The sequence below is a fragment of the Miscanthus floridulus genome, chromosome 12 (genome assembly GCF_019320115.1).
Source record: "Miscanthus floridulus cultivar M001 chromosome 12, ASM1932011v1, whole genome shotgun sequence".
Taxonomy (NCBI): Eukaryota; Viridiplantae; Streptophyta; class Magnoliopsida; order Poales; family Poaceae; genus Miscanthus; species Miscanthus floridulus.
In genome coordinates, this window is record NC_089591.1 from 15,761,686 (window position 1) to 15,784,331 (window position 22,646).

Below are 22,646 nucleotides of genomic sequence, written 5' to 3' on the forward strand. Positions count from 1 at the left end.
ACCACATAGTTCCGGCCCAGGCTGCCTGAATACACTTGGTGCGTGTTGCCATGGCCGCTCCTGCATGAGCGTTATTTTGCGGTGCAGTGCCGGCACAGTTGCGCACTGTGGCCATCACAGTATCGGCCTAGGTTGCCTGACACCATGCGCATGTGGTGCCGTGACCGCAGGCTCGAGCCACCTCGCAGTGGCCGTAGCGTCTCGCATGCGGCTCTGCCGTAAAACATCGCACCGGTATATTTGCTAGTACTACTATAATAACAATCTATAATAGCCTGATCGATACTTAAATAGTCAGAGTAGATGATAAATTGAAGACGAAATCATCTATGTAATCTTCATTTAGTGAGGTATTTTAGGTGTCAATGCTTTACTATGGGATTTGTAGCATATATTTATATTTACTATCACAAAGTAATATATCTTTATGTAATATTTTAGTGGATCCTTATATAATTTCGCTATACATGTTTGAATTTTATAAACCCCGCTATACCTGAAAATTATTCCTGCCTCCGTCACGGCCGAAGCAAGCCCAGAAGCCCATCATTGAGGCCCACATGTACATGGCGATATCCCGGTTAGCTCATGTTGAGTGAAAAAAAAAACGTTCTCCTAAAAAAACGTACATGAAGACGAATGTTGCATCCGGTAACTGGCCATTGAATCAGATTTATCAACGGGAAGAACGCTGTTAAGTCTGCTGCTGACGCACTGCTAATAGAGATCAGATTAGCCCGAAGCGAAAAGACGCACACGGCTCCTTCCTCCAGCATCGCTAGCTGCAGCAGACGACACCCCACGACGACGTCATCATGCCCGTCGCCGCGGCCTTGGACCGAACCGACGAGCTCCGCGCGCTGGACGCCACCCTCGCCGGCGTCCGCGGCCTTGTCGCGTCTGGCGCGAAGCAGGTTCCTCGAATCTTCCGCGTCCCCTACCCGGAGGAGCTACAGCTACTCCACCACGAACAACCGCCAGCGGCGGCGAGGGCGACCGTCCCGGTGATCGATCTCAGCGGCGGCGACCGCGCAGCCGTGGTGGGCGCCGTCCGCGGGGCGGCGGCGGAGTGGGGGTTCTTCCAGGTCACGGGCCACGGGGTGCCCGGGCAGGTGATGTCAGCGGCGGTGGCGGCGATGCGGGCGTTCCACGAAGCCGACGGCGGGGAGGGCAGCGACAAGGCGCGGCTCTACTCGCGGGAGCCCGGGAAAGCGGTCAAGTACCACTGCAACTTCGATCTGTACCAGGCGCCCGTGGCCAACTGGCGCGACACGCTCTACCTGCGCATGGCACCCGATCCTCCCGTCGCCGACGAGCTGCCGGAGATCTGCCGGTGAGCATCTCCTCTCTGTATCTGTATACATAGTCTGCCTGTACTGTACTGCCCTCTCCATAGCCTGCCGGAGATCTGTACTGCCCTCTCAGAGATCTGCCGGCGCCCGGCGGTGTCTAAGTCAAGGCAGGGCGGCTTTAAAATATTGTTAGGAGCAACCCTTAATAAAATGAGCATGATTAGATCATTCCTGATGTGGCGATCCTGTATGTAGCATGTGCTTGATAAAATTAACAACAGGAATGAAATGGGTAATAAACTAGTACGCTGGGAACATATTCGCTTTGACTTGCAAGCAAATTAAACAGGCTTTAATGTAGAATTTTAGGTGTTGTTTTGGTTAGAGGAAGAGTGTGGTTGATGGCTTTGATACGTTGATAGTTCCAAGCACACTATCGCTCGTGCTAGCCTATCTATCACCCGATATAAATATACTATAAAAATATATCTTATGACAAAACTAATAATAAATATTAGTATTTTTTATATACTATTAATCCAACATAAGACACTTTAATACTTTAGAATTGTTTTTCTATTTTATTAAACAAACAATAGATGAGTTGCCGATTATATTAAATAGAAATTGTATTTTTTTTTTACCGGAGGGAGGAGTACTTGTATGCTGATAATACTAGTCATATATTTGTTGAATAAATATAGACTATTTCTAACTTCTAAATAATAAAATAATTCTGATACTTTGTTAACACTTTTAATTGTTTTTTATTAAATAATACTCTCTCTATTTCAAATCATAAGTCGCTTTGACTTTTTTTTTGGTATCTGAAACGGAGGTAGCACGCCGTAAGTCCTTGTCAGACCATGTAACAGTCTACCACTCCTTAAGATTACTTTTGCCGGTTTGTTTGACTTTGTTCCGCTTTAATCAATCAGGTAGTAGCTAATAACTTTTTAGGAAATTTTTATTTCTATATATTTTATTATTTACTCCGTTCAGGAAGTATTATAATATATAATATAAGAGTACCTATGTTACAAGTCGTTAAAAGTAAAATATATTATGATATGCAGAGATGCACTATTTGAATACGCCAAACAAGTGAAAGATTTGGGGGACAGGTTGTTTGAGCTGCTCTCCGAGTCCCTTGGGCTCAAACCGAGCTACTTGACAGACATAGAGTGCAACCAGGGACAGATTATACTTGGGCACTACTACCCTCCATGCCCCCAGCCTGAAGTCGCCATTGGGACGAGCCGGCATTCAGACTCTGGCTTCCTGACTATACTATTGCAGGACGGAGTTGGCGGCCTCCAGATCCTCCATGACGACCAGTGGGTCGACGTTAGACCGACGCCTGGAGCATTCATCGTGAACATAGCCGATCTCCTGCAGGTAAGATGATGAGATCACCCAGGCATCAATTGAACACACATGTACTTGAATACATTTTTTAGTGTTTTTTTGACTGATTTTTTTTCCATTGAATTGATTGGCATCTTCAGTTGATCTCTAACGACAAGTTCAGCAGCGTCGAGCATAGAGTGATAACAAAGAATGCTGAACCGAGAGTTTCGATCGCGTGCTTTTTCAGCACTCATTTCCACCCCGCTTCGACGAGAATGTATGGCCCAATCAAGGAGCTGCTGTCCGAGGAGAACCCTCCTTTGTATAAGGAAACCCTCGTCAGAGAGTATGTTGCACGTTACTACTCCGTTGGCCTGGATGGCAACCAGAAGACTGCTCTAGCTGATTTCCGGTTGTGAATTCTGAACGAAAAGAGAAGACTGGTCTAGCAGAAGATGCAAATATTGGGACAATCTGTATCGTGTAATGAACTAATGATACCAAAGAGAAGATGAACTAAAATCAATTTGGTCTCTGGACACGTATATTTCTGTAACACGTATTAAGAACATAAGATGTTTGTTTTCTTTGCCCTTGAGCATGTACTGCATTTCTTTTTCAATTCCCATATTCCACTCATAGACAAGATCATTTTGAAGTTTTGAACAGAAGACTCAAAACCTATTTTGACTGATGATTGATGAACAGAAATGCAGAAAGTGCTCTGATTCCAGTCCACATACAACCACTCGGTGTCTTGAGCTCCTCAAGCAAAAGGTATCCCTGAACCTGAAGAAGCCTTTAGTTTAGCATCACATGGAAATTGCTCTTCTATCTATTCACGCACGTTTGGTGGCATTGTGCTCAGTCAAGGAGCTGCTACTCTACACTACAAAAAGGCCAAAGAGAGAGCTCACACGAGAAGTGATCTCTCTGTTCTTTGCAAGCAGTCAAGCACAACATTTCAGAAATCTCTGTCGACTAAAAATGATTCTAATTATGCAATCGATGATTGATCGCATCACATGGAAATTCTGCGTTCCATCAAGAACGAGGATTGGGCTGCGAACAGAGTACTTGCCGGAGACCCACCGGAGGCTTCCTTCCGCCGTGCCGCCATTGGAGGCGGCGTCAACTCTGCTGAACCTCACCCTGAAGTCTGTCTTCTGGTTCAGAGCCGAACTCCAGCCTCGGTGGCACCACCTCAACGGCGACGCTTGGCGGTGCCACGACCTCCGCCGTGTAGGCCGAGACAGCCTGACCGACGTTGGTCACCGTGCGCCTCGAACGTCACCAGGAACGACGGGTAGTTGAGGTCCTTGCCCTCGATCTTGCTGACCGTCGCGCAGCTCACGTTCTGCAATGGCTTCGTGATGATTTCGCAATGGATGATCGATCGAATCACTATTACTAGTACTAGAATAATATGTTTCATTGAAACTTGGACCCGAAAGGGCAGTTCTCTCAGTGAAATCCCCTTACTCAGCTTTAATTCAAATACAGGTTCCCACTTAAACAAAATGGTTTCGAGGTTAAAGGCTCTACTGAATATTAAAATTTTTCTTTGGTATCTTCGTAGAGGAGTGATTCTAACGAAAGGTTACTTAGCCAAACGTAATTGGTAAGGTAGTGAAAGGTGTTGCTTTGTCGCAAAAATGAGACAATTAAGCATTTGTTCTTTCAATGTCATTTTGCCCAGGGTACGGTTTGGAGCTGCATACATATTGGTTTAAGCCTTCGCCAACCTTGTAGTATTTCTCATATGTTTGGACGTTGGCTTCGGGGGTTGGGAGGGACGTAAAACCTTTAGTTCTGCTAGGGGCGGCAGCTACATGTTGATCGTTTTGTTTATACAGAAATGATTTGGTATTTGAAAAGAAACATGTTTATTCTCCTTTTCAGGGCACATTGGTTTATCCATTGGCTCCATACTTGGCTTATCCTCCATAGGCTTTGGCTTTGGTTATAACGGCATTGCAACAATTAGCGTAAGCGGTCATGGTATTTTTCTCTTATGCACGTGGGTCGCGATCTAGTCTTAGTATTAATAGTCATAAAAGTGCTAGACTCTCCTTTATCTTTGTTTATGCTGTGTTTTTATAGAGAGGCCGGAAGTGGCTCCACAAATTTTATATCAACTCAGTGCAATGATTATGAATTAATAAAAGCCTTGACCGGAAGGTTCCGGGTTCGAGTCGCGGTCTCCTCGTATTGCACATGTGAGGATAAGGCTTGTCACTGGCACCCTTCTCCAGACTCCGTACAGAGCGGGAGCTCTCTGCACGGGGTGCACTTGGTACGCCCTTCTTTTATATTAAAAAAAAGGCTAGCTCCCTGTGTTTAAACCAAGTCCTCAGCTCTCGCGGTGTGGCTCGCACAAGGTCATTCCTTCCTCCAGGCTCCCTAGCTGCAGCAGACGCCCCCACAGCCACGGCGACGTCATCATGTCCGTCGCCCCGTCCTACGACCGCACCGACGAGCTCCGCGCGCTGGACGCAACCCTCGCCGGCGTCCGCGGCCTTGTTGCTTCTGGCGCGAAGCAGGTGCCTCGCATCTTCCGCGTTCCCTCCCCCGAGGAGCCACTCCAGCAGGCCCAACAACCGCCAGCGGCGGCGACCGTCCCGGTGATCGACCTCAGCGGCGACCACGCAGCCGTGGTGGACGCCGTCCGCGGGGCGGCAGGGGAGTGGGGGTTCTTCCAAGTTACAGGCCACGGGGTGCCCGAGCAGGTGATGTCAGCAGCGGTGGCGGCGATGCGGGCATTCCACGAAGCCGACGGCGGGGAGGGCAGCGTTAAGGCGCGGCTCTACTCGCGGGAGCCCGGGAAGGCAGTGAAGTACCACTGCAACTTCGATCTGTACCAGTCGGCCGTGGCCAACTGGCGCGACTCGCTCTACCTGCGCATGGCACCCGACCCTCCCTCCGCCGACGAGCTGCTGGACATCTCCCGGTGAGCATCCTCTCAATTACTCTAATGATTGTCCGCCTATACTCTCCGGCCATACCCTGCCGGCGGTGCGTACCCAAGGGCCAAGGCAGGGTTGCAATTTGCCATATAAAATGTTTCTAATTGTAATATGCATCTTTCTTCAGTTTGGCATTGGCCATCCCCTACCATCTCCCATCCATCTTTACTTTTACCGTTCATCTTAATTCCTAAATTACCTAACCAATTAATGAAGATGAGATATAGTAAAGAAGTCGTCAACGGCAATGAGATATACAGTACCTCATAGGCTTATATACTTGAAAAACAGGGTGTGTAGTTGTGCAGACCGCAGGCAAGCCATGGGCTAAGCCTAATATCTATCCTCTGCCTTCTCCAACTGCCGTTCGATTTCTCAGCAAGTCTGTTCGTTTGCGCGGATGCCGAGCAGGGCAGGAACGAGCGACTGGCCACCGTCGTATTTCAAGGGGCTATCTACGCCAAAATCAAGGTATGGCGAGGGCCATGCCTCGCCATATCTGAACTCCGCCCCTGAGCGGAGCTAAATCGAGCTATAGCGGGATATAGTGGCTAAATTATAGATAAATACAAATAGCGGCACTCTGTCTTAAAAGGCTATAGCGAACTGTAGCGGCAGCTATAGCAGCAGATTTAAAACATTGATTCCTTCTTTGAGCCGGAAGTCTATGACTCCAAAGTTGAGCTTCATTGTTGCATTCACTAAAGAATTGTCTGATTGTTGTCGCTTGTCTTTGGAAGCTAGACTAGATCATTTTTTCTCTTCCAAAGTACTGGCAGCAGAGTGCGACAAAGGCATCAAAGTGAGCTATAGGGATATGCCCGGGTCGGACAAGGTTTGTGTAGCATGTGAGTAATATAATAGTAATAAATTGAGCAATAGGAACGGAATGGGTACTAAACTACACTGGGAAACATATTCGTTTTGATTTTGCAAGCAAATTAAATAGGAATTAAGAAAGTAGAAACTTTAGCACTACTTTTCGTCATCAAGAGGACCACATACTTCTGTCAAGGAAGAAGACTACATATACTCATATATAGTAATATAACAATTTTGTTTTATAGCTTTGATACGCGGATAGTACCAAACACACATCACACCGATGCTAGTATATAATAACATACTCGTCAGTATACTTGTCGAATAAATATAGACTATTTTCTAACTGTTAAATAATAATAAAATAATTGGCCTCGCTTGAAACACATGAACTTTTATCGGTTTCTACATGTTTATGTGAAACATTTATACGATTCCTATAAAATTTATGCCTTTGTTGTAATAATGGATGGTTGTATGCAAAACTCTTGCAGAGGCTGGAATATAATTTATTCCTTTTCCTAGAAAATAAAATTTATGTGTTATAGATGATCCTTTTTGACACTTCAAAATTGTATCTCTTACTGCCCTATTAAAAAACCTCTCTACATTAGGTTAAAAAAACACTCTATATAAGGGAATGTTTAGGAGAGATCCAGCTCTAGATCCATGAAAAACATCTCCAGATTCACTTTTCAAAGCCAAACACTTTTAGCTCCACCAATTTGAGATAAAAACACATGGATCTCACTCCAGATCCTATGGATTTTGTAGAGCACGTCAAGGGTTGTTCTAAAAACTCTTGGATACCTGGAGTTAGCAAAAAATACTCATCATGCCACTGATTACACAAAAATAATGGTTTGTTCTTCTCTTTTCTTTCACGTAACCTCTCCTTCGCAACCAGACACTGTCACGCAGCCCTCCTCTTCATGGCCCTGACGCCGCCTGGCCTTCCCCATCGGCGCCGGTGGCTCTCGTCCCCACCCGCTTGCTCCTCCCCTCCGCGTGGCCCTCCCCTTCGTGGCTCGATGCCGGCACCACCCCACCGGCACCCCGGTGCCGCCTGACCTTTGCCACCGACTCCAGCGGCTCCAATCCCCGGCCACGCCACAACGACCACCTCGCTACAGGTAGGCCACCGCGCTCAGGTGTGCCGCCAAACGTTGGTCAGGGGAGGTTGAGCTCCTAGTCATGAGCTGCAATTGGCTGGCTATTAGGCCGGCCCTAGTAGATCCACCGTGGAGCTCTCCCAAACAGTTTCTCGGCACTAGTAGGATCCGATATCTACGATAGAGCTTCTCTACCGTGGATCTAGTACCCTAGATTTTAAAACTAGACCTGGATGCTAGAGCCTCTTCCAAACATGTCCCTAAATCTCCTCTCCACGACACCCGTCATTCTCATAAAATAGAGACGAGGACATGTGGTATATCCTTGTCAACCCTCCTTAAAATTATTTTGCATGTTTGCCTCACTTTCTTCCTGTTTTGATCAACTATATATTAAATGATCAATCAAGGTAGTACTCCCTCCTATTTTAAATTATAAGACGATTTGAATTTTCTAAATACTATAGTTTTTGCTATGCACTTAGATACACTATATCTAACTATATAGTAAAAACAATATGTCTAGAAAAGCCTAAACATCTTATAATTTGGCACAGAGGGAGCAACTAATAACCTTTTAGGTAATGCATATTTCTACATTTGATGAGTTATTCCATTTTAAATTGCAGTATACTTAATTTTGTTTTGTCAATCAAACTTCAGTCAATTTTGACCAAGTTTATAGAAAAAAGTCAAAAACATATCAACATATACACCATTAAATTGTTTCGTTGAAAGTGTCTATTAAATATATTTTAAAAGTGCATTTATTTTGAACTTATAGATGGTAATATTTTATTTCTAAAAACTTAGTCCAAATTAGAGAGATAGGACAAAGCCAAAATAAACTATAAATCCATAATTTACAACATATTTATTGAGCATTATATATAAGATAAGAGTACACACGAGGGCGCATCCATCGTGTGGGCAGGGGGTGCTCGAGGCCCCCCTCCGCAGACCTCATTAATTTTTTCTGCCATTGATTGAAGCATGGGGGTGTTTGAGGCCAAACAAGTGTTCTTGGTTTGGTACCCTTTATACCAGTACTAGTGTTTAAAATGTATTATGATTTGCAGAGATGAAATTTTTGAATACGCCAAACAAGTGAAGGATTTGGGGGACAGGTTGTTCGAGCTGCTCTCCGAGTCCCTTGGGCTCAAACCTGAGGCTACTTGACAGATATAGAATGCAACCAGGGACAGATTTTAGTTGGGCAGTACTACCCTCCATGCCCCCAGCCTGAAGTCGCCATTGGGATAAGCCGGCATTCAGACTCCGGCTTCCTGACGATACTACTCCAGGATGAAGTTGGCGGCCTTCAGATCCTCCACGATGACCAGTGGGTCGATGTTACACCGACACCTGGAGCATTCATCGTCAACATAGGCGATCTCCTGCAGGTAATAAGAAAAGATCATCAAATCATCGTCAATTGAGCACACACTGGAATACATTTTGAGTGTTTCTGACTGATTTTTCTCCGTTGATTGGCATCTGCAGTTGATCTCTAACGACAAGTTTAGCAGCGTCGATCATAGAGTGGTGGCAAACAATGCTGGACCAAGAGTTTCTATCGCGTTCTTTTTCACCACTGGTTTCCATCCAACTTCGACAAGAATGTACGGTCCAATCAAGGAGCTGCTGTCCGAGGAGAACCCTCCTTTGTACAAGGAAACCCTCGTCAGAGAGTATTTTGCACGTTACAACTCTGTTGGCTTGGATGGCAAGCAGAAGACTGCTCTAGCTGATTTCAGGTTGTGAATTCTGAACGAGCAGATTACCTTTTATTTACCAGCAAGATGCAAATGTTGGGACAATCTGTATCGTGTAATAATACCAAAGAGAAGATTAATAACTGCTCGATCGCCACAACAGAAGTACACATGTTTGTATAGTAAGTCTGAATTGAGTTTGGAGTCTGGACGTATATTTCTGTAACACATAATAAGATGTTTCTTCTATGCCGTTGAGCGTGTACTGCATTTCGTTTTGGGGCTCTTGTGTTCTTGTCCCTACTTTAACGTGAAATTATGATTTTGCCTTCGTTTTTCTAACTTTGTGATTTTGCCCTTAACTGTAGCAAAGTCAACGCGATTTTGCCCCTGGTCAACGGTAAAAACAGGGGCAAATTCGCGTTGACCAGGGGCAAAAACGCGTTGACTTTGCTACAGTTAAGGGCAAAATTACAAAGTTAGAAAAGTGAGGGCAAAATCACAATTATACATGTGTGTAGGGGGCAAGAACACCATTTTCCCTTTCTTTTTCAGTTCCCATATTCGTTCCGTTTATTTTGAACTTGTCATTCATATTAGTCCACTCATATACATGAACATTTTGAATAGGCTCAAAATCTATTTTGACTGATGAACAGATGCAGAAACTGCTCTGATTCCAGTCCACGTACAAGTACAACCACTCGATGCCTTCAGCTCCTCAAGCAAAAGGTATGCCTGAACCTGAAGAGGCCATTAGTATAGCATCACATGGAAATTTGTCTTCTACCTATTCGCTTACATTTCGTGGCATTGTTCTCAGCCAAGCAGCTGCTACTCTACGCTACCAAAAAAACCAAAGAGGGCTCACAGGAGAGGTGATCTCTCTGTCCTTTTTGCAAGCACATTATTTCAGAAATCTCGGTCAACTAATAGTGATTGTAATTACGCAATGGATGACCGATCGAATCACTATACTAGACCAAATTCTGCGTTCCATCGAGAACGAGGATTGGGCTGCGAACGGAGTACTTACCGGAGACCCACCGGAGGCTTCCTTCCGCGGTGCCGCCATTAGGGGCGGCGCCAACTCTGCTGAACCTCGCCTTGAAGTCCATCTTCTGGTTCAGGGAGCCGAACTCCAGCCTCGGTGGCACCACCCACTGCTAGTGTCACACTAGATAAACAAGGGTCGGCAGAGGCGGACTAGGCAAAGAGCACTTTGCCGAGTGTCAAACCTCGAACACTCGGCAAAGTGTTTGCCTAGTGTCAATGACACCACTTGGCAAAAGTATTCCACTGACAGTAGAAATCGTAACGGACGTTTTGCCTAGTGTCGGAGGTCTGACACTCGGCAAAGTATGCAAGGTTTGCCTAGTGCCAGGCGTCCGACACTAGGCAAATATGTCAAGCTTTGCCTAGTGTCAGGCCACCTACACTAGGCAAATATGCCAAGCTTTGCCTAGTGTCAGGCTTCCAACACTAGGCAAACTGCCTACTTTGCCTAGTGTCAGTCCCAGGTGTGCCACGTGTGGCCCCTTTGCCTAGTGTCAGACCCCTGACACTAGGCAAAGTAACCAGAAGCTGAATTTTTTTTTATTATTCCATTTGTGACACAAATATAAATCATATTCAAACACCACAAATATATAACATGAATCATAAATAAGAACCACATGTTCACATATATCACATGTTCATACCAAAAATCCAAATGTGCCACAAGTACGCTCAAGTTTCAGTGTAGGTACTGTGAGGTTTAAAAGAAAGAAAAAACCGAAAGAAATTGCCGAGAAGCATGCCATAGAATGCATTGACAATAATGTCATCAGCAGAAAATAAACCTCCACACAAGGTCGCCTCAAACACAGAAAAAATAACAACATCTACAGCCATATCCAAGCTTTTCTCTCATGTGTTGTTTTTATACACTGATTTCATATTGGTTAATGTTGCAGGAGCTGATATACTTCCCATTATAATCAATCTACGAAGCACATCCATGGGACAGTACTAAAATGCTAGGTGAATTTATGAAAAGAGTGAATAGCAAAAGAACTTCCATGCACATTACTGAACATGAAACCTAAAGGAAATGACCAAAGCATCACTTTCAACTTTGCAGGACAGTAAAAGAACAACAAATGGCACTACTGGTACTTGTGTGATCTCAAACTTCTAATAGTGTAGCTAAATATGTACCAGCGATTAGTAAGCTAACATATACTATGCAACCCAACTAAGTACCTGAGTAGGGTCATGATGTTTGTTACAGACCAGATAATGTTTTTTTCCAAGTGGTTGGCTTGTTCTGAGATTTTACAATGTGCATATAAATTGTATCAAACTAAAAATTCAAGGTTTAATCTGAATGAAAATTTTAGCACACGGTAGAAGAAATATGATAAAAGCAATGGATCAGGAGCACCTTGATGCAGTTACACCTGCTGATAGCCCTCAAAATGCACCCATGGAATGAAGTTGTCTCAAAACAAAATTTTTGCACAAGAATAAAAATCATTCTGAGAAACCTAGGCAAGCATTAATAAAATAATTTAGCTAAAACTTGATGGAATCAACTGTACTGTTGACCAATGAACTTTTTTCTTCGTCTAGATGGATACTTCCTACTCAGTAAATAATCTAAGAAAACCAGCAGCATCATACAAATTCACAAAATGAAGCAAGTTCGTTGAGGATGCTATAAATTATGAACTAAAACTTTATCAAACAGGTAAAAGAATGACAAAAAGAAGAGAACAAAAACACCTTGATGTTGTCGCACCTGATGATAGTCCTCAAAATTGGCCTATGAAATGAAGTCCTATGTTGAACCGAAATCACTACACAAGAATAAAATTCAATTTGAGAGAAATTTGTATTGTGTATCGTCCTTTGCGTCACGCAGACCATGGCGCACAGCCTGCTCCACCGTCGGGCTCAGGAACTGCCACTCCTGCCACTCTAGCAAATGGAGAAGATCGATGAACACCAACAAATAGGTAAAATGATTCTAAAACATGTATTGCCGTAGCAAATGTTTAAGTATAACATCTATGCTGGTCAATATGGGACGAAGGTAAATGTGAGGCTGTGTCTACAGGAGAACATTTAGGCACAAATTTGAAAGGACGAAAGCCATGTCATCTGCTGTAGTAAGCATTGACCTATCCAATATTTCTTAACTTATTTAATACATTAGTCTGAAAAGTAAAAATCTAATACTGAGGAACATACATGAATAAATTAAAATGGTTTGTACAGGCCTGGTTATTCACCAATGCGGCACTTGGGGAACATTGTGAGTGATTGAAAGGAGGTGGCCTTCTGGAAACAGATTTGCATCACTTGTACCAGGAATGTAGGAAAAATCTCACAAAAAATTGGTAACTGCACCAAGAATTTGGGGCTCCCGCCACACAAACATTCAGTAAAAGAAGGCCAAGAGACATGGAGGAGATGGGAGGTTACCTCGTCGCCCACGCAGTCGCCGGAGGGACAACAACCTGCCAGTCGCCGCTGCTGTCGCTGGGAACGCGTCCACACTGGAGAAGGGCACCGCCGCCGGGGGTTGGGATGAAGCTGGGCCGCCGCGACCCCTAGCACAGGCTGCTAGGGTTTCCTGTAGCACCTGCAACACATGAACACACACGGAGCAGAGGGAGGAGGCAGCGCCGGGGGCAAGCGACGTCGGCGGACACCGCCGGGGCCCAGTCGCGAGGGGGAAAGGAGGAGGAGGGCGCCCGCAGCCGCCGCGCCCGCCTGTGCCAGCCGTCGTTGGCCTGTCCGTGTCGGGATGGAGATGGAGAGGGAGAGGGAGAGGGAGAAACCGTTGGGAAGAGGGAGAGGAGGCCAGCGGGGTGCAGGTCGCGGCCGTGCGCCGCCGTCCTACCCGCACGCCGCCACGGAGGTCCGCTCGCCGCCCGGGGGGCGCCGTCGCCCTGGCCATCGCCGTTTCGGGAGAGATCGAGAGAGGATGGGGCGAGGTGCGTTTTTTTCGGAGCAGAAGCTGTGTCTATTATTCGTTTCGTTGGATTCGGAGCAGAAGCCAGGGGAGGCAGCAAGTTTGCCTAGTGTCGATAACCCAACACTAGGCAAACACTATAAAAAATAAGTTTGCCTAGTGTCTTCCATGAGACACTAGGCAAAGAGGCCAGTTTGCCTAGTGTCTAGCTGGCACACTAGGCAAACTTATTTATTTTTTTTCAATTTTGGTCTTCAAACTTTTTATCGAGCCTCCCTACATAAAATGAGACTACATGTTGAAAGTTGGCACAATTTTATGAAATTTTGCTATATTTCTTTAGTTTATTTAATTTCTTTGAATTTTTTCGACAAATGCAAATTTGAACTGCAAGTGTGTCAAATAATGGTAATTCATGAATACAAAAATGATATTCGTGTTAGTAAGTGTTAGTTGAGACCGTATCCAGAAACAGACAAAAAATTTCACACATCTTCACGTCGAGACATGACCACGAACTTGCGAGCAAATAGTTTTTAAATTCTATTAAATGAAAACGGAGTCTGAAATTTATGAAACTTGTCGATAAGTCAAGATATCGCATGCGGGTGCCATGATAAAAAGGTTTCTAAGCATCATACGTGACGATGTGCTCGAAATCTTTTTAAATTTTTATCATGACACCCGCATGCGATATCTTGACTTGTCGACAAGTTTCATGAAATGTTAGGGTTTCTAAGCATCATACATGACGATGTGCTCGAAATCTTTTTAAATTTTTATCATGGCACCCGCATGCGATATCTTGACTTGTCGACAAGTTTCATGAATTTCAGACTTCGTTTTCATTTAATAGAATTTAAAAACTATTTTCTCGCAAGTTCGTGGTCATGTCTCGATGTGAAGATGTGTGAAATTTTTGGTCTGTTTCTGGATACGGCCTCAACTAACACTTACTAACATGAATATTATTTTTGCATTCATGAATTGCCATTATTCGACACACTTGCAGTTCAAATTTGCATTTGTCGAAAAAATTCAAAGAAATTAAATAAACTAAAGAAATATAGCAAAATTTCATAAAATTGTGCCAACTTTCAACATGTTGGTCAAGGTATAGTAGGAAAGCTACAGAAAAAAAAAATTGGAAGCTAAAATCAAAAAAAGAAAAAATATTTTGCCTAGTGTCTCTGTAAGACACTAGGCAAACTGGCCAGTTTGCCTAGTGTCGTCCGGAGACACTAGGCAAAGTTCTAATTTTGCCGAGTGTTAGCGGAAGACACTCGGCAAAATGGTAACGGCGGTTGCCCTCTGGCAGCCTTGCCGAGTATGATGGTATGCCTAGTATTGACACTAGGCAAAATGGTCATTTACCGAGTGGATTTCTTTGTCTAGTGTCGACACTCGGCAAATCGTTATTTTGCCTAGTGCCTTTATTTTGCCGAGTGCTCCGGGGTCTAACACTCGACAAACAAGCTCTTTGCCTAGTGTCCGACGATTGACACTAGGCAAACCATTAAACGCTAGGCAAATCTCGGTTTTCTAGTAGTGACCTCGACGGCGACGCTTGGCGGTGCCATGACCTCCGCCATGTAGGCCGAGACAGCCTCCCCGACGTTGGTCACCGTGCGCCTCACCTCGACCACCGGCGCAGCCGCCGTGAGCGTCACGAGGAACGACGGGTAGTTGAGGTCCTTGCCCTTGATCTTGCTGACCGTCGCGCAGCTCACGTTCCGCAACTGCTGCGCGATGATTTCGTTGACGAAGGTGTCGTTGTACCCGAGCCAGCAGATGTAGGGTATGTAGTCCAGCCCCGAGAGGTCGTAGAGGAGGCCCGGGTCAAGCGCCTTGGTCGGGTTCACGATGTCGGAGCCCATGAGGAGGTGTCCTGCCAGCTTGCCGGTGACCTCATTAGTGATGGGCGTGCCGTCCGGGTGCGTCACGTCGACGGTCGTCATCATCGCCGACTTGATCGCGGACGGCGACCACAATGGGCGCGCTCGCTTCAGCACGGCTGCGATCCCCGAGAGGTGCGGCGTGGCCATGGATGTGCCGCGAATCAAGCCGAAGGTGCGGGTGGGCGCGCTGCCGTTCCCGCCACCGGCGCCCGGGATGGCCGCGATTATGTTTGTCCCAGGCCCGGTGATGTCGGGCTTGATCACGCCGAGGTTTGACATGTTGCAGGGGCCTCATGAGGAGTAAATGGCGATGGCCGGCTGATAGGAAGGGTCCAGCGTAACGCCGTTGAAGTGGAGGCTAGCTGTGGGGTTCGTCTTGGAGTTGATGTACGACATGATCTTCTCGTCGTCGTCCTAGCTGACGCGCGCCGCCGCGATGGACACGTTTCCCCTGAAACTCATCATGCCGCCCTCGGATGCATCGTTGAAAAAGATGATGCCCACGCCGCCGGCAGCGCAGACCTTCTCGCCGCGCAATGTGGTGGTTTCCGAGCGGTCACAGAAGACGACCTTTCCGCGGACGTCGATGGCGTTGAGCGAGCCGTTTTCGAACACGCCTTGGACGTAGATGAGCGGCGCTGGCTTGAGGGCTCTACCTCTTGTTCGCCTCGCCTTGGATCACCAGCCCATTGCCGAGCCTGATCCTGGAGACGACGCACCGGGTCATGGTGCTCGCCGACATGGTGAGCACCCAAGGCGCGCAGTTGGTGACGGTCCCGTAGTACGGGCCTTGGTTTTCGGCGGTCGTGCTCACGAACACGCCCGACGTGACGGCGGAGAAGCTACCGATGGCGGTGAGGTCCTGGTAGAAGGGCTTCTGCGTGGTCGTCTCCCACGGAGATGGAGATCATGTCTACGCTGTCCATGAACGCGCCCTGCTCGATGGCGATGAGCTACTTCATCGACGGGCATGTGTCCTCGAAGCACACCTCGTAGAACGCCAGGTGCGCGCGTGGCGCCATGCCGGAGGCCACGCCGACTTTGGTCCTAAACATCTTGACATCACCGACGAAGGCGCCCACGGCGGTGCTGGACATGTGCGTGCCTTGCTCCCCCGGCGTCAGCGACTGCCCACCGATGAGCTTCTTGTTGCACGGAGCGCCACCGAACTCGCACCTGCCTCGCCACTTAGCCGGCGGTGGCGGCATGCCTTCGTCGCCGTAAGACGCGTGCCGCAGGTCGATGCCATTGTCGAGGACGCCGACGATGATGCCCTCCCCCATGTTGCGGGCCGCCGCCCACATGCTCGTCTTGGGCGTGATCAACCCGAGCAGCGTCGCCGTGTACGTCGTCCGCAGCCGGTAGTTGACGTCCGGGATAGCGTCGACGCACCAATGGAGCTTGCGCAGCGCGTCCACCTCCGGCACCGTCAGCCGCGCGGCGAAGCCACTGACGACGTGCTGGTATGAGTAGACGAGCTGCCCGCCCTCCGACGTCCGTGCCTCTTCGAGGACCGTCGCGGTGCTGGTGTTCAGGAGGGAGGCAAGCAGCGAGGCGTGCCATTCGCGCAGCTTCACTGTTAGATAATCTCCTGGATCTCTCGTCAAATGCGCAGCAGGTGAAGGTGCCATCGTAAAGGGCTCTCTGCTATTGTACTATAGCAGCTACAGGGCAGACGCCGAACGATTCACCTGCCGCACTGTAGCCATAATAGGGGCATGCGCCAGAGTTAGCCCTACTGTCACATCTAGTCACTGTAGCAGCATGGCAGCTGTACTAGGACTTTATGGATAGAGTTGTATAAATAGTTTACCACTACAAATCAGTAAAGAGAGTTCAGATTTATCATCTCCTATACAGGGCTTCGACCAACGTTGATGTCTCTACTGTGTGTATGCTCTGTTCTCCCTCTATTTTTCCACCTCTGACCATAGTGTGTGGTCGGCAACGACAATTCGTGGTCGGCATCGCTAGTGTGTGCTCAGCAACACTAGTAAGTGGTCGGATATCTCTGTACCAGAGATCGAGGGGCTAACAAGTGGTATCGGAGCCGTACAAGCGTCGTCGTCGGACTAACCGCTGGCGATAATGGACGGTTCAGAGATGGACGACAGCAGTAGCACTGTTGTGACTGCCTAGCCACGATAGGAGGTCGTTGTTCATATGGTGTGGAAGGTTAGAAGCACCAGTTGGCCGACTCTGACTCGCACCAACTATGGATAGTGGTCGGTGACCATGAAGGTCAAGCTCAGAGCCCGACGGCTCTGGAATGCTGTTGACAAGTGCACTGACAATGAGGAAGATGACATGTCAGCGTTAGAGGCTATTCTCACTGCTGTACCGGTGGAGTATAGGGAGCCATTGGGGCCAAGAAGCTCTACTAAGGAGGCGTGGGAGGCTATTATGGCGATGCGCGTCGGTTCCGACCGCGCAAAGAAGGCAATGGCCCATCTTCTGAAGCAGGAGTACGCCAACCTCAAGTTTAAAGATGGTGAAATAGTAGAGGATTTCTTTCTGACCTACAGACGCTCATCAGCAAGCTGAAGAGCCATGACATCACCGTCAACAAAGAGGAGGCGGTCTCCAAGTACCTCCACTCCGTGTCGGCAAAGTACATCCAGATCACTCTCTTCATAGAGACGATGCTAGACTTGTCCACCCTCACCATTGAGAATGTGACATGCCGTCTGTGGGCGGTGGACGAGCACCTGGAACAGGCGACAACAATGAAGGACAATGGGAAACTGCTGCTGATAGAGGAGTGGGCTGCTCGAAGGAACTCCAGGGTAGCCTTCTCCAGCCACGATGGCGATGGCAAGCGCCATGGCAAGGCTTCTTCAGAGAAGAAGAAGCGGGTCGACCCCAACACCTACCGACACTGCGGGAAGACGGGCCATTGGGCATAGGAGTGCCTAATTCGTAAGTAGGAGAAGAAGGCTAAAGCTCATCTAGCGTAAGTTGCTGATGATGATGAGGCCACTATCTTGATGGCAACGTTCTGTGCACTGCACGATGTCGAGGCCAAAGAGAAGGGAGAAGTGACGACGATAAAAGGATCTGGGAAGGCCTTGAAAGCTGTCAACCTCGATGAACCGCGCGCCCAAGTCCACCTCAGACGTGTGGGCGATGAGCAAGAGCAGCGGTGGTATCTGGACTCTAGCGCCAGCAACCACATGACGGGCTCCAAGGCAGTCTTCTCCGAGCTCGACGACGATGTTACTGGTACGGTGAAGTTTGGTGACGGCTCAAGGGTGGTTATCCGAGGGCGCGACACCATCATCTTCAGGTGCTAGAATGGGGAGCACCGTGCGCTAACAGATGTATATTACATCCCATAGCTGCGTTCAAGCATCATCAACATTGGTCAGCTGGATGAGCACGGTAGCGAGGTACTGATCAAGGACAGAGTCCTCAGGATCAGGGACTAGAAACAACGACTTCTTGCCAAGGTAAAGAGGTCCTAGAACCGGTTGTACCTGCTCGACCTGAAGGTAGAGCAGCCGGTGTGCCTGGCGGCAAGGCACATCGAGGAACCATGGTTGTGGCATGCCCGGTTCAGACATCTTAGCTTCGACGTGCTTGGTCAGCTGGAGAAGATGGTCCGAGAGCTACCCCACATCGAGCATAGAGGCGAGCTATGTGACAGCTGCCTGGCTGAGAAGTAGAAGAGGTTGCTGTTCCTAAAGGCGGCCAAGTATCACGCGGCGAAAGCTCTCGAGCTAGTCCACGGCGATATCTGCGGGCCGATCACGCCAGCCACAAATGATGGTCGACGGTACTTTCTCCTACTCCTAGAAGATTGTAGTCGCTACATGTGGCTGCAACTCCTGACGAGCAAGGACAAAGCAGCAGAGGTGATCAAGAAGTTCAAGATGCGCGCGGAGGCTGAGAGCGGCAAGAAGCTCTGCATGCTGAGGACTGATTGCATTGGCGAATTCACTTTGGTAGAGTTCGCTGCGTACTGTGCGGATCAGGGTGTGGTGCGACACCACACCATGCTGTACTCACCATAGCAAAATGGCATGGTGGAGCGATGGAATCAGACGGTGGTCAGCATGGCTCGATCCATGATGAAGGCCAAAGGCATGCCGATAAGGTTCTGGGGTGAGACGGTGACCACGGCGGTGTTCATCCTCAACCGTGCGTCCACCAAGGTCCTGACGGGCAAGACGCCGTTCGAGGCTTGGTATGGGCGCAAGCCGAGCGTGTCCTTCCTCTGGACATTCGGCTGCATCGGCCATGTCAGGAAGATGAAGCTGACCCTCACCAAGCTAGAGGACAGGAGCACACTGATGGTGTTCTTTGGCTACGTGGAGGGTACCAAGGCGCACCGGCTCTACGACCCACATGGAGATAAGGTACTTGTCTCGCGCGACATCGTGTTCGACGAGAAGACAGCTTGGGAATAGAATAGTCTGAGCATGGGGAAAGCTGGCGGCTTCACCAGCACCTTCGTCGTCGAGCACTTGGTCATCCACGGTGGTGGAGACGCTAGGGAAGAGGTGTCGTGCACTCCAGGAGGGTGCTGAGAACTCTAGCGACAGAGCCGAGCACTCTAGGAGGGATGCCAAGCACTCTAGGAGGGGTGCTGAGCACTCCAGGAGTGGAGCTAGGAGGTCCTATAGTGGTGTCGACCACTCCAGGATGGGTGCCAAGCACTCCCATAGCGGAGCCGAGTAGTCTTGCAGTGGTGCCGACCACTACAAGATTGGTGCCAAACACACCGGGAGGGGTGTAGACCACTTCCAAAAGTGGTGATGAATAGTCCAAGAGTAGTGCCGAGCACTGCATCTAGGGTGCCAAACACTCCAGGTGCTGTGACAAGCAATCCGGCAGAACAGGGAACTCTATCGACGCCGATCGAGTTTGCCTCACCTCCAAGTGACATCACTGAGTTCGTGGATGCCTTCCACGAAGGTGAGGAGGTGCGGTTCCACAGGCTGGATGACATCGTCGGTGGCACAAGGCCCTCAGGCTTGGTGGGTCGGCTGCTCAATGACCAAGAGTTGCTGCTCATTAGTGTAGAGGAACCACCCACATTTGCGCTGGCCGAGCACGATAGAAATTGGCGATGGGCGATGCTGGAGGAGATGAAGGCAATCGAGGAAAACGAGACTTGGGAACTCGTCGATCCACCTCCAAGATGCCGTCCGATCAGCCTAAAGTGGGTGTACAAAGTCAAGTGAGACGAGCACGGTGCCATTATCAAGCACAAGGCATGCCTAGTCGCCCAAGGCTTTGTTCAGCATGAGGGCATCAACTTCGAGAAAGTCTTTGCACTGGTAGCGCACATGGAGTCTGTCTGTTTGCTACTAGCCATGGCAGCAGCAAAGGACTGGCGCATCCATCACCTAGACATAAAATCCACCTTCCTCAACGGCGAGCTGGCGGACACGGTCTTCATCAGGCAACCTCCGGGTTTTGTCGTCAAGGGAGCAGAGCACAGGGTGATCCAACTGCACAAGGTGCTCTACGGGCTGCGACAGGCCCCACGAGCGTGGAACGCCAAGCTTGATGCCACGCTAGGCGAGCTTGGGTTCATGAGGTGTGCAACCGAGCACACGCTCTACACACGGTGATGGGGGAAGAAGGAGCTCGTTGTCAGTGTGTATGTGGACGACCTGATCGTCATCGGCGTGCGCGCAGAGGACATCGATAGTTTCAAGCACTAGATGGTGGCTCGTTTTTGAATGAGCGATCTTGGCGCACCCTCCTACTACCTCGGCATCAAGGTGAGATAGGGGAAGGAGGCACTCACGCTTAGTCAGAGCGCGTATGCCTCTAAGTTGTTGGAACAGAGCGGCATGGCTAAGTGCAAGCCATGCATAACTCCGATGGACGAGCGGCTGAAGCTGACGAAGGCTAGCACCGCGGTGAAGGTGGATGCAACACTCTACCGGAGCATCATCGGCGGTCTACACTACCTAGTCCATACGAGGCCGGACATTGAGTTCGCCGTGGGCTATGTTAGCCATTTCATGGAGGATCCTTGAGAGGATCATTGGGCTACGGTGAAGCGGCTACTGCGCTACATCAAGGGGACGGTGGATCAAGGGATCGTCTTCTCCAAGACCGGTGGAAGCAGGTTACAACTCATTGTGTTTAGCTATGCAGACATGGCGGGGGACATCGATGGATGGCAGAGCACCTCTAGAGTGCTCGTCTTCCTCGGGTCGGCTCCAATTTCATGGCTGTCATTGAAACAGAAGGTGGTGGCGCTATCTACGTGCAAGGCAGAGTACGTAGCGATGGCCACAACGGTGTGCCAAGTTGTGTGGCTGTACCGGCTATTGGGAGAGCTGACTGGTGTGGAAGCTCACCCACCAGCACTGATGGTGGACAACCATCCCGCCATCGCCCTCGCAAAGAATCTGGTTCTCCATGATAGGAGCAAGCATATCGATGTGAAGTTCCACTTCATTAGGGACTGTGTTGATGGAGGGCAGATCGTCATCGAGTTTGTCGAAACTGGTTGGCAACTTGTGGACGTCCTCACCAAGCCGCTCGGTCGTCTTTGACTCATAGAGCTGAAGAAGATGATCGGCATGGAGGGGTTCAAGGGTAGCAGAAGGATTAGGGAAAGAACTGTTAGATAATCTTCTACATCTCTTGTGTGAATATGCAGCAGGTGAAGGTGGCGCCGCAAAGGGCTCCCTGCTGTTGCACTGTAGCAGTTGCAGGGGCAGGCGCCGAACGGTTCACCCGACGCACTATAGCCACAGCAGGGGCAGGTGCCAGAGTCAGCCCTGCTATCACATCTAGTCACTGTAGCAGCATGGCAGCTGTACTAGGACTAGATGGATAGAGTTGTATAAATAGTTTACCACTGCAAGTCAGTAAAGAGAGTTTAGATTTGCCATCTCCTATATAGGGCTTCGGCCAACAATGGTGTCTCTACTGTGTGTGTATGCTATGTTTTCTCTCTCTTCTTCTATCTCTGACCATAGTGTGTGGTCGGCAATGACAGTTCGTGGTCGGCATCGCTAGTGTGTGCTCGACAACACTATTGAGTGGTCGGATATCTCCGTACCGGAGATCGAGGGGCTAACATTCTCGCCATTCTCCTTAGGCCCATTGGCTCGGCAGACGACCACTAGGTACGTCCCCACGGCGTCCCCAGTGGCAGCGGTGGTGGCAATGTCCCCGGCGGTAGTTGCTGGGGAGAGAAAGATGGCGACGATTGTGGTGGTGAGGACGAATATGAGAGATGGAGTTAGGATGGTGGGCATGATGGTGATCCGGGCAACGATCTATCTACACATTGATCTACAGGAAATTCAAGGAAGGGGAAGCGAGAACGTAAGCTGGATTTTGGTTTTGACAGCGTGCTTTAAGGCCATCAATCCGGTCATGGCCCGCCATGAACGTACGTTTTAGAGCTGCAAAGCAGAGCATTGTGGGTGGTGGCTCGCTATTTTTAGAGCAAAATTGGAAATTGCCGGGCGACTGAAGCACAGGAGGCTGGAGCTTATGGGGATTTGGGCGTGCCAATAGCTATTCTGTGCAGGCATGCCCGAAAACCAGTGG

General features: G+C 48.7%; 1 protein-coding gene and 2 pseudogenes across 1 annotated transcript; 2 read left to right on the forward strand and 1 right to left on the reverse strand.

The window, feature by feature from the left end:
- Positions 1-703: 703 nt before the first annotated feature.
- LOC136496783 (1-aminocyclopropane-1-carboxylate oxidase homolog 1-like) lies at positions 704-3,264 on the forward strand. Its single transcript, XM_066492543.1, has 3 exons — positions 704-1,333; positions 2,369-2,690; positions 2,801-3,264. Exons 1-3 carry the CDS (start codon positions 816-818, stop codon positions 3,059-3,061), a joined length of 1,101 nt encoding a protein of 366 aa, XP_066348640.1. The 5' UTR covers positions 704-815; the 3' UTR covers positions 3,062-3,264.
- Positions 3,265-3,555: 291 nt separating this feature from the next.
- LOC136495578 (subtilisin-like protease 4) lies at positions 3,556-22,348 on the reverse strand (annotated as a pseudogene).
- Positions 5,020-9,515, forward strand: LOC136497601 (1-aminocyclopropane-1-carboxylate oxidase homolog 1-like; annotated as a pseudogene).
- Positions 22,349-22,646: the final 298 nt, after the last annotated feature.

Bases quoted from the DNA above. Each gene is read 5' to 3' on its own strand.
- LOC136496783 (XM_066492543.1), top strand. From the start codon at position 816: ATGCCCGTCGCCGCGGCCTTGGACCGAACCGACGAGCTCCGCGCGCTG. The intron at 1,334-2,368 runs GTGAGCATCTCC...TATGATATGCAG, and splicing joins GAGCTGCCGGAGATCTGCCG to AGATGCACTATTTGAATACG. The intron at 2,691-2,800 runs GTAAGATGATGA...TGGCATCTTCAG, and splicing joins ACATAGCCGATCTCCTGCAG to TTGATCTCTAACGACAAGTT.